Source organism: Chiloscyllium punctatum, chromosome 39 (assembly GCF_047496795.1).
Source record: "Chiloscyllium punctatum isolate Juve2018m chromosome 39, sChiPun1.3, whole genome shotgun sequence".
NCBI lineage: Eukaryota > Metazoa > Chordata > Chondrichthyes > Orectolobiformes > Hemiscylliidae > Chiloscyllium > Chiloscyllium punctatum.
The window spans coordinates 54,073,648-54,086,372 of record NC_092777.1 but is presented as its reverse complement, the minus strand read 5'-3'; the positions used below and the strand labels follow the sequence as shown (position 1 = coordinate 54,086,372).

The 12,725-nt window shown below is 43.0% G+C and overlaps 1 protein-coding gene across 1 annotated transcript in view; it reads right to left on the bottom strand.

Moving 5' to 3' along the window:
• The window catches only part of tha1 (threonine aldolase 1), a 77,253-nt gene extending 64,738 nt beyond the window's left edge, over positions 1-12,515 (bottom strand). Inside the window, exon 1 of the mRNA XM_072558725.1 lies at positions 12,193-12,515. Coding sequence (XP_072414826.1) covers positions 12,193-12,388 — 196 coding nt within the window. The 5' untranslated portion in view covers positions 12,389-12,515. The remainder of the gene's footprint in view (positions 1-12,192) is intronic.
• Between the last annotated feature and the right edge of the window lie 210 nt (positions 12,516-12,725).

The window sequence follows — 12,725 nt, the reverse complement described above, 5'->3', positions numbered from 1 at the left end:
AACCAATTAAGACCCTTAAGTGGTCATGTGATGACTACTTCAGGCCCTCTTCAGGTTACTGTCACAATTCACTTCTATTGCTGGCAGGTGGCCTTCCAAACTGACTGCTAGGTTTTGGGTGGTGGGTTCAATATGTGCTCATCAAGGGATGATCAGGGGCATGAATGGAGGAACATGGGGTAGACCACTGAAGGCAAACTCCTGCTCTTCACTTTGACACTCCAATTCCCATTTCCACACATTTCCCAGCATGCGTCCTTGAAAGACGTAGCTCCTCTGCCCACTGCTCCTGGATTTGCAGGTTGCTATGCCTCCAGCAGTCACAGCCTCTGATGCAGTGTTGCGGCTGAGTGGCTGCTGGGCTTTGCTTGGCCAGGACACCATTGGGTGGGGCAGGATGCCACTGTCTTGGGAAATGAACCTGGTGTAATGCCCACCAGATGGCTGCCTTAGGGCTAATAAGCACATGATCCAGTGGACTTTCCCATTCACAGTGGTGGGTGAGCCCCAAATCGCTTGTACACCTGCCACCACACTTGGACTGAAAAGCAAAAGATTCTGCTTTGTGAATGCCAAGTAACATGCAACCAAACTGAATACTGCTGCCTCGACAGCCAGCAATCTCATGTGAATAACAGTAAATTACAAGAGGTACTGAAGTGTAAACCTTCAATGTCCCAGCCAAGGGAAGGAAAAAGAACCAAGGCAGTGGATGAAACAAGAATTGGAAATGTGATAGTAGGTTGCTCACACAGGTCTCCTACAGTTTGGGATACGTTGCTGTTTTCAGCTTTCTTTACACAATGAACGGTGTGCAATATTGCAGGCAACTAGTGAGGGAAGCATAATATTTATCAATTTAAAATAAATGAGAGTTTGGTTCAGTAGGTTTTTCCAGCGAGTAGATGAAACTCCCCATCTACAAAGGGTAAAAGATTAATCAGATTTCTCTTCCTGATTGCTGACCAGTGTTCCAGATTGTACATGTTCAGAATGCGAAGGGGCAGGAATGGACCAGGCTGTGATATCCTTTCTAATGATTAAAGAGCCTGATACACTTGCATTCAAAATTCACATTATGAAAGTAGTTAGACAAATAGCAGTCTTAAAAGACAAATTTGAGTCCCAAAGTTGTCCCTTGTGCACTGCAGGTAGAACAATTCACTGCACTCAGCTTCAATTCTGTTAATTCATTTGCACAATTCTACTGAAATGTCACCTCATGGTGTTATCTTACTCTGACAGCCAATAACCACATGTAGATGCAAAACTATGCATGCTGCAGAGTTCCATGCTAACTCTAGTGTTTGTGCAAAATTAACATAAAAAGACTTTTCCTGTTCCCACACGAAGTATTTCAGACCCAAGCCTTGAAGTGTAATGCATCCATTCTCACCGCCCTGTCCTTCCAAAACAGCAAGGCAGTCGATCTGCATTGCCCAGCAACACATTAAGTCAAGATAAAAACAGAAAATGCAAGACGCAGGTTTGTGAATCTGCTTAATGGCGAGATCCCGATTCCTTCCAAATTCTTCAATCAATTCTGATAAACTCCCATGAACACAGTAACTTGCTCCTGCTCTTTCTAAACACTGACTGACCTGCTTTCTATTTTCTAATTCTTCCTAACATTTCTAAGTTTTCTCTGCTAGTACTGAAGTACAGTAGCGACTAATCTCATTGGCTGTTACTCTATTGATTTGCAGTTGGGTTAATTTATACTGCTTCACTGCAAATCCAAATCTTCACAGATGCATGCTTATACTCAGAAATGGCTACCTTTCACAGCTGATAAATGTGAAATGCGTTCATGTGGGAAAAATTCCTTAATCGAACCTCTAAGATCAGCTCCTTGTCTGTAAACTCCCAAATTTTTAAATATTGAACACATACACATTGAAAATTCAGGTTGATAGCATTGGATGTATTGGCCCTGTGTTGTCAAGTCTAAGTAGCATGCCATTGCCTTCCTTATGAAATCACATACCTCTCGTCTCCATTTTTACACTGGTTTATTCCTTTGCTAAGCATTCAGTCTCAGTGAAGACTACAAACTTCCTCTATATCAGCTATAAGAACACAGGAAAAATTATGAGCTTAAAAAAATCCATTATGGCTTTGTACAAAATGTTCTTCATTGAACAAACATGAATATTTCACATTTCCACAACAATGTGTTACTTAAACTTTACTGGATCATTTGTGGTGCTGATCATCAATTATCAATGAATTTGAGCAAGTTCCTTTAAGGTTACAGATCGGACACAGTCTAACTAGGAGAATCCAGGTAACAATGGCTTCTTATAAATTGCTGAAGTCCATTAGCAGGAATACCTTGCTAAAGTATGAACCTTGACACGACAGATCAGGTTAGCAACTGAAAATCAAAACCATAGTTAAAACCTGAAAAGATCCCTTGACAAAACTTTGCTTTCAACACTGCACCTTTTCCAAACAGTTATATACGATGTGACGGATACCACTGCATACATATTTAAATCAATTGGATCAATAAAACTGCTCATAGAGTATGTCATGCAAGTTTCCAGAACATGTTACGGTTTGCACTGTGCAATCCAATTTCATCTGGGGGCACAAAATCAACCAGATCTTGAAGAGTATTTTGTATAGAAAGGTATGTACAAAAGTAGGACTGATTTATCTCCATACTCAACACAATAAATTCTGAGCAGAACATGCAGCAGAGCTACACATTCTCTGCTCAGGTCCCACATTCAAACATTCCATACACTGTCCAGATCAGAGGATAGTGGTCCTCCCCATAAAACCATATAGCCTTACTTGACAGATCTATGCACACATGCTAGAATAAAATGACTACCGTTGACTCCAATAGGCTTTATACGGTGCAATGCGAAGCAATATTACCATCATCACAACATCATGTACTGAACAGGACTGTCTAATTTTTAGACTTGGAAAATGACTTAACAACATGGCCTTTATGTGACTGAATAGATCTATTCTTGACCCGAAGATCTTTGGGCATATGGGAAAGAATGTCCCAATAAGGTAGTGAGATGTGGAGTGTAGCATTTGCTTCCTTTTCTTCTGCTACTCTGCCTCTTCCTTAAGACTTTAGGACTCAAAGTTTGAAATAGCTTGATGTTGTTGCCATTTTGAATGACTCGTAACAAATTCCTCCCAATCATTTAGGTCAAATCCACTTAACCTTGTGTGGAAGTGACCTGTTTTCGTAGGTGATCTCGAGATGCAGATAGGTGAGAAATAGGTGGGTCCTTCGGTGAACTCCAGAGGTAATGGGGAACAGAAGGCCCTATAGATGATTCCATGCCAGTAAAAATCGTTGTCTCACAAAACTTGACTCAGTTTTTTTTTGAGGAAATTACCAAAAAGATTGATGATGGCATAGGAGTAGATATTGTTTATTTGGATATTGGTAAAGCCTTTGACAAGATTCTGCGTGGCAGACTAATTAGTAAAATTAGTTCATATGGGATTCAGCGTGAGCGTGCCAATTGGATACATAATTGGCTTAACAGCAGGAGACAGAGTAATGGCATAGGGTTGCTTTTTGGACTGGAAGCCTGTGACCAGCGGTGTTCCACAGAGATCAGTGCTGGGTCCTTTTTTGTTTGTCATTTATGTAAATGATTTGAATGAGAATAAAGAAGGCCTGGTTAGTAAGTTTTTGGACGACACCAAAATTGGTGGCATAGACAGTGAAGAATGTTATCTGAGATTACAAAGGAATTTTGATCACATGATGTAATGGGCTGAAAAATGGCAGATGAAGTTCAATCTAGATAAATATGAGGTATTGCAGTTTGGGGTACAACAAACAAGGGTAGAGCTTACACAATTAATGTTAGGGCCTTGGGTATTGTTGTAAAATAGAGGGACCTGGGGTGCAGATACATAATTCTTTAAAGTTTGCGTCACATATAGACAGGGTGCTTAAAAAGACATTTGGTATGCTTGCCTTCATTGCTCAATCCTTTGAGTGTAGGAGTTGGGAAGTAATGTTGAGTGAGGGACATTGGTGAGACCGCTTCTGGAATACTGTGTCCAATTCTGGTCACCTGGTTATAAGAAGGATGTTATCAAGCTGGAGAGGCTTCAGAAGAGATTTACCAAGATGTTGCCAAGTATGGAAGGTTTGAGTTACAAAGAAAGACTGGATAGACTAGAACTTTTTCCACTGCAGTGTAGGAGGTTGAGAGACGACCTGATAGAAGTTTAGAAAATAATATACAGATAGAGTTAATAGTAGCTGTCTTTTCCATATGATGTGGGATTAGGGGACACATTTCTAAGGTGAGAGGACAGAGATTTAAAAAATACATTAGACACAATTTTTTTACACAGAGGGTGGTTCACATGTGGACTGAACTTCCTGAGAAAGTGGTGGTTGTGGGTACAATTACAACGTTTCAAAAGCATTTCGAGAGATACATGAATAGGAAAGGTTTGGAGGGATATGGGCCAAGAGCAGACAAGTGGGTCAAGTTTGGGATTATGTTCAGCATGGACTGATTGGACTAAAGAGTCTGTTTCTGTGTTTATAACTCTATGACTACACAGATAGCGGGCTTTCCTGTTCACAGTGGTGGGAGTGCCCCAGGAGCTTTTAGACTTGCCACTACACTTGTAACAAAAAGCAGTAGACTGTACTATATGAATGTCAAGTAACATGCAACCAAACGGAACACTGCTGCCTTTATAGTCAGCAACCTCACATGAATAATGGCAAATTACTAAAGGGTACAAACATATAAACTTTCAGATTGCCACGCCCCAACCTAGGGAAGAAAATATAATTAGGGCAGTGGATGAAACAAGAATTGAAAATAAAATGGTAGGGGTCAGCAGGCCCAATCAGCTGGACAAGAGGTGAGTGGTATTGAAGGAGGTTAAAAGCAAAATACTGCAGCTGCTGGAACTCTGAAACAAACGTAGAATGCTGAAGAAAATCAGCAACCTGGTATGATGTGGATAGAGAAACAGATTTATGTCTCAGATTCGGTATGAATCTTCTTCAGGAGTGACTGGATGAGGATGGTGTGACCAAAGGTGACAAAGACTGCAGGTCAATCTTTGAAGGATGAAGAAGGTTGGTTAATTATAGTAACAATCAGCCAGAATGTCATTTACAAGTTTGATAACGGCTGTTTCAGTGCTGTGGCAGGCCAGAGATTTAATTGCTGATGTTTAGATATATGGCTGCAAGAAAGGTAAGCATAGATCTGGAAAACAACCACGGACTTTGGATATCGGTCAATAGTTTGCAGAGACTGAAGATACAAGACAATGGTTAGGCAAAAGCTGGAGTACTCTGTGCAGTTCTGGTCAACACATCTGGAAGGATACGATTACACTGGAATGGGTACAGAGGACACTGACCAGGATGTTGCTTGAGATGGAAAGCATCAATTATTGGGAGAGATTGGAATCAGCAGGGTTTGTTTTCCTTGGAGCAGGAGAAGCGGAGGAGGAGCTGATTGATTAGATTAGATTTCCTACAGTATGGAAACAGGCCCTTCGGCCCAACAAGTCCACACCGACCCTCCGAACAGTAACCCACCCAGAGCCATTCCCCTACACTATATTTACACCTGACTAACGCACCGACACTATGGGCAATTTAGCATGGCCAATTCACCTAACCTGCACATCTTTGGATTTGTGGGAGGAAACCGGAGCACCCAGAGGAAACCCACACAGACACAGGGAGAATGTGCAAACTCCATACAGGCAGTCGCCTGAGGCGGGAATCGAACCTGGGTCCTTGGACTGTGAAGCAGCAGTGTGAACCACTTAGTGATTGAGGTACACAAAATTATGAGGGGCAAAGACATGTGATTGTGAGAATCATTTCCCCCCACAGCAGACATATCTAAGATCGGAAGGTATAGTTTAAGCTGAGGAGGAATGGTTTAGAGAAGACCTGAGCAAATTATTTTCACCCAGAAGGTGGTAGATATATTGGACATGATGCCCGAGAGAGTGATGGAGGCAAGTAGTCACGCAAATTTTAAAAAGCATCGGGATGAGTACTGAGAATGCCAGGGCATAGTAGGCTGTGGACCAAGCGCAGGTAAATGGGATTAATGTAGTTTGGTGTTTGTTGGTTGGCCAACATAGACATGGTGGGCCGAAGGGCTTGTTTCTATGCTGTATGACACGATGAAAATGTGTATTTCTGAACTCCAGCCAGCACTGGGCACATACTGTCAGAGGAAATACAGGTCCAAGGATAGGAGCAGTACTCTATCATTTAACACACAAAATATTATCCTTATAGAGTCATAGAGATGTACAGCATCGAAACAGACCCTTTGGTCCAACTCATCCATGCCGACCAGATATCCCAACCCAAATCTAGTCCCACCTTTCAGAACCCGGCCCATATTCCTCCAAACCCTTCCTATTCATATACCCATCCAAATGCCTTTTAAATGTTGCAATTGTACCAGCCTCCACCACTTCCTCTGGCAGCTCATTCCATACACGTACCACCCTCTGTGTGAAAAAGTTGCCCCTTAGGTCTCTTTTATATCTTTCCACCCTGACCCTAAACCTATGCCCTCTAGTTCTGGACTCCCTGACCCCAGGGAAAAGACTTTGTCGATTTATCCTCTCCACAGCTTCTGACGCTCCAGGGAAAAAAGCCCCAGCCTGTTCAGCCTCTCCCTATAGCTCAAATCCTCCAACCCTGGCAACATGCTTGTAAATCTTTTCTGAACCCTTTCAAATTTCACAACATCTTTCCAATAGAAGGAGACCAGAATTGCACACAATATGCCAACAGTGGCCTAACCAATGTCATGTTAATATTAATGATTTGGATGAGGGAACCGGGGGCATTCTAGCGAAGTTTGCCGATGATACAAAGTTAGGTAGACAGGCAGGTAGTACTGAGGAAGTGGGGAGGCTACAGAAGGATCTAGACAGGTTGGGAGAGTGGTCCAGGAAATGGCTGATGGAATTTAACGTGAGCAAGTGCGAGGTCTTGCACTTTGGCAAAAAGAATATAGGAATGGACTACTTTCTAAATGGTGAGAAACTTAATAAAGCCAAAGCACAAAGGGATCTGGGAGTGCTAGTCGAGGATTCTCTAAAGGTAAACATGCAGGTTGAGTCTGTGATTAAGAAAGCGAATGCAATGTTGTCTCTTATCTCAAGAGGGTTGGAATATAAAAGCAGAGATGTACTACTAAGACTTTATAAAGCTCTGGTTAGGCCCCATTTGGAGTACTGTGTCCAGTTTTGGTCCCCACACCTCAGGAAGGACATACTGGCACTGGAACGTGTCCAGCGGAGATTCACACGGATGATCCCTGGAATGACAGGTCTAGCATATGAGGAACGGCTGAGGATACTGGGGTTGTATTCGTTGGAGTTTAGAAGATTAAGGGGAGATCTAATAGAGACGTACAAAATAATACATGGCTTTGAAAAGGTGGATGCTAGAAAATTGTTTCTGTTAGGCGAGGAGACTAGGACCCGTGGACACAGCCTTAGAATTAGAGGGGGTCATTACAGAACGGAAATGCGGAGACATTTCTTCAGCCAGAGAGTGGTGGGCCTGTGGAATTCATTGCCACGGAGTGCAGTGGAAGCCGGGACGCTAAATGTCTTCAAGGCCGAGATTGATAGGTTCTTGTTGTCTAGAGGAATTAAGGGCTACGGGGAGAACGCTGGCAAGTGGAGCTGAAATGCGCATCAGCCATGATTGAATGGCGGAGTGGACTCGATGGGCCGAATGGCCTTACTTCCACTCCTATGTCTTATGGTCTTATGGTCTTATGTACAGCGCAACATGACCTCCCAACTCCTGTACTCAGTACTCTGACTAATAAAAGAAAACATACCAAATGACTTCTTCACTATCCTATCTACCTGCGACTCCACTTTCAAGGAGCTATGTGTAACTGCATTTAAATCTACAAGGCTGTGCTTTGCTCACATAATGCTTCAATAATGATGGTCAATCAAATCAGAGGTTGACTGGTCTTGGCAGATATACAGAATTTTGACAAATTAGCATTCTTTTCTATGTTCTGTGTTCTATCTCTGGCATGAATATCTGTACGTGGAATATCTGAAAGCTAATGAATAGATTTACAATCAGCAAATTTCCTTTGGCATTGCCAACATTAAGTCAAAAAATAGGTCATTCTACAATGTCCTAAAATTTGTGCTATATAAAAAAAATTAGGAGAATGTTCCTAATGAAATTGCTTCCAATATTTTTTTTTAACTGAAAAGATTGTGAAAATTGGTTCATTTGAAAGAGGGGAGATGTATTTAAAAAAAAAGGTTACTAGAAGGTCACATTAGATTTTTTAAAAATCACTTACTGGAACAGACAATTAAGTTAAGTAAACAAACAGAGCCTTATAGGCTATGGAACAGTTTGGACCTATTTACAAAGAAGTCACATGTGCAGGTTTGTGGCTCTAAGGAGTGTTGGGAGTTTTTAACATTGTTTGGAAAGGTCCAGTTTTGGATAGCCTAAGAGAGAAACGATCTAACTCTTCCTTTCCCACCTATTTGACAAAAACTCTTTCCAGTCTGGTGAAACAGCTCAAAAACTGATTAGCAATTCTTCTGGAAGACATTGACATCTTCATTGAATGAACTGCTTCTGAAAACATCCTGGTAATAATGAAAGGTGCCAGGTGACACCAGCCCGTGCTCCAAGATATCAGACCGAAAGCCAATTCTTTCCTCTTCAAAGATTAACACTTTTAGAAGTATTTTTATAAAGTTATTTCTACAGAGAAATGTTCACTATGTTGTCTTCAGCGACTGTATGTTAGGTTATTTACAAGGGTTAATATTGATACTTCCATATTTCAAACTGTGTGTTAGTCAGCTTTGCATTTTTGGTAGATCTGTTTTTAATAAACCAATTTAATTATTTATTAAAGAAACCTGGTTGTCAGTTTTTTTTAACATTCTTAAATAATGTGGATAAGATACATTATATTTAAGTAACTCGGTAAAGCATACACGTTGGGAGTGGTGATGAAACTAGACAGTGAGAGATGGCGCATGCTACGTAAATACACAGGGCAAGTTCAATGGGGTGGGGCTAGGTAACTGTCAAGTGTCAAGATACAGCAGCTGAAAATCGTCTCCCCATCTAGTCCTGGTTTCTCAACGTTGAATAGCAGGTGTTCTGGGAAGACAATAAAATTTTCAAAGACATTCTTAAGCTGACTGGAATGGCGGGACTATCTTATGTTGAAAGATTGGAGCGACTAGGCTTGTATACCCTTGAGTTTAGAAGACTGAGAGGGAATCTGATGAGATGTAAAAGATTATTAAAGGATTGGACACTCTGGAAGCAGGAAACATGTTTCCAGTGATGGATGAGTCCCGAACCAGAGGACACAGCTTAAAAATAAGGGGTAGGCCATTTAGGACAGAGATGAGGAGAAACTTCTTCACCCAGAGAGTGGTGGGTGTGTGGAATGCTCTGCCCCAGAAGGCAGTGGAGGCCCAGTCTCTGGATTCGTTTAAGAAAGAGTTGGATAGAGCTCTCAAGGAGAGTGGAATCAAGGTTATGGAGATAAGGTAGGAACAGGATATTGATTGAGGATGATCAGCTATGATCATAATGAATGGTGGTGCCTACTCCTGCACCTATTGTCTCACCTAGATGCATGGCAGCAGTGAGTTAACTGGCTGGAAGAACATTCAAAATGGTAATACAACCTTGCCTGTCAAGATGCCTTCGCTTTAATTCTCAAACCATTCACTCTGGGTTCCTTGATCTTGTAGGATGTCTTGCCCCATGTGCCCAAAGATCTGAGAGTATTGGCTAACTGACAACAATGACTGTTAAGTAAACCTTGGGTGAGATTATAGAACAAAACAGATTACAGTCATTGTACTGTTCCTGGGAGACTGCTACTTTTTGAATTTTGATGCAGAAAATTTAGTATCACACTTGTGTAACGGAGTAGAACGGACAAGAAGTGTGTACCAGATATGTAATATTAAGCAGTCAATAGTTGCAAGCTCTTGTTGTTTTTACAGTCTCATTAAATCAGAGATAACACTGCAGAGAAAGCAAGAAGTGGGAACAGGACACATAACCCAGGTGAAAGAATGTGGAAAAATGTTGTAAGGTCTCTTCAGGGACAGTGAAAGTATAGTGATACTTTGGAATAAATACTTCAAATTATAATAACTGTTTTTGCAAGGTTTGTGAAGGTTTGCAGCTCAGGTTGCGGTTTAGGGTGTAGGTCTGCTCGCTGAGCTGTAGGTTTCATATCCAGACGTTTCTACCTGACTAGGTAACATCATCAGTGGCAACCGCCAAGTGAAGGGAAGCTGTTGTCTCCTGCTTTCTATTTATATGTTTGTCCTGGATGGGGTTCCTGGGGTTGGTGGTGATGTCATTTCCTGTTCGTTTTCTGAGGGGTTGATAGATGGTATCTCGATCTAAGTGTTTGTTTATGGCGTTGAGGTTGGAGTGCCAGGCCTCTCGGAATTCTCTGGCATGTCTTTGCTTAGCCTGTCCCAGGACAGATGTGTTGTCCCAGTCGAAATGGTGGGTTTTTTTTCATCCGTGTGTAGGGCTACGAGGGAGAGGGGGTCGTGTCTTTTTGTGGCTAGCTGGTGTTCGTGTATCCTGGTGGCTAACTTTCTTCCTGTTTGTCCTACATAGTGTTTGTGGCAGTCCTTGTATGGAATTTTGTAAATGACGTTGGTTTTGTCCATGGGTTGTACTGGTCTTTTAAGTTTGTTAGTTTGTTACAAACACATAGATCTAGATACTATCTATCAACCCCTCAGAAAATGAACAGGAAATGACATCACCACAAACCCCAGGAGCCCCATCCAGGACAAACATAAATAGACAGCAGGAGACAACAGCTTCGCTTCACTTGGAGGTTGCCACTGATGATGTTACCTAGCAAGGTAATGAAACGTCTGGATATCAAAACTACAGCTCAGCGAGCAAACCTACACCCTATATAATAACTGTCCAGTCCTTCCAGAGGCCAATATTTGTTTGTCTGAAAAAATTCTGAATTATAGGTATGAATAAATAAAGCAGAAATTCCTGTAACCATTCCAAAATACAATTGAAAATTTGTCAACCAGTACTGAGCAAATCTGTGTCAGAACAAAACTGGAAATGTGTGAGATTTTAAAATTTCTCCTACAATTCCTGCTGCCAGCCAACTGCCTTGGGTTGGGAATCTGATGTCCATTTAAAAGTGAATTTGTTCTCACAATTTATATCCTGTTGGAAATTCAAATTTCACTTCCTTTAGTATTTTCATATAGGAGGATGTGCTACTTGTGATACCTTTGAGAACAGTTACAGATAGGTCAGTTTGTAACCTCATGGAAGTGCCTGTGGAGTCAGAACCTTCAACAGGTTAAGTTCAGAAGGTCTTATCAATGTCTCTGCATATTCCCCATTCCCATGCCCTCCACAAACTCCTTCATATACCAAGTTGCCTAATACACCTCATGCTCACTAATATCTCTTCCATAGCCTTCATTCAATGCCCCTTCTATCACCCCTCTATCAAACACAATGTCTCTTTCACACCTTCCATTCATTATCCATAACCAGTCTTTCAGAGTATCTGCTATGTTCTGAATCAGTGAGCCATTGACAAACATTTGAGATACCTCTGAAAATGACAAAATAAGCAAATTGTTTGGAAAATCTCCAGTGGAAAAAAGCTGCTCCCCTTAAACCTCATAAAAGCGTCATTCAAACAGTGCTCAAGTTATCAATAATAGAAAGCTTTAATCTTCCTAAATCTGATCCAAGTCAACAGATATAGAGAAACCTATTTGGCAGTCTGTTAAATCTTCCCACATTCTTTCCCAGTGCAGGATATATTCTCCATGAACCTCCAAATACAACCACACCAAAATATAACCCCCAATATAAACATTATGACCCCCAAATGTAACCACTGTTAGCCCCCCCAGGTCACATTTCCAACCCCAGGGTGACTATTACCCTCCTCTCCCCTGGGTCACTAAAACCCATCCTCCCTGCAGCCATAATATCCAGGCCCGTCCCTCTCTCTCTCTACCCCACCCCCAGGCTCTAACCATCCCCACCCCAGGGGAGGGGGGCTCTGTCACTGTCTGTGTCCCTGCCCCTCCCGCTCAATCTCTCTACCCCCGCCTTGGGCTCTCTCTCTCTATGCCCCCGGGCCTTACCGTTCACGGTCGGGTCCTCTCCGTACACATCGTCCCCGACCCTCGCGGCCGCAATGGCCGCCCTCATGGCGGGCCCGGGCTGGCTGACGGTGTCGCTCCTCAGGTCCACGGTCCTCAGGCAGCCCCGGGGCTGGGAACCGCTGCCCCGGAGCTGGGAGAGCAGCCGCCGGAGCGGCCTCAGGAGCAAGGGCAGCATCGGGCCGGGGCCTGGATTAACGGGAGCTTCACTCCTCAACAGGAACCCACCTCCCGTCCCTGCCCCTCCGCTCCGCCCGAGGACTCGCTGCCGGCGCTGGGCCTCACACCGGGTCAGTCCAGCGGCCCCATCTCCATCTCCTCCTCACCTCCTAACTACCTACATCTCCTCCACCGCCCCCCCCCCCCTTTACATCTCCTCCTCCTCCTCCTCCTCCCCCATCCCCGTCTCCTTCCCCCCAATCCCCGTCTCCTTCCCCCATCCAAGGCTCCTTCTCCCCAATCCCCGTCTTCATCCCCCCATCCCCGTCTTCTTCCCCCCACTTCATCTCCACCCC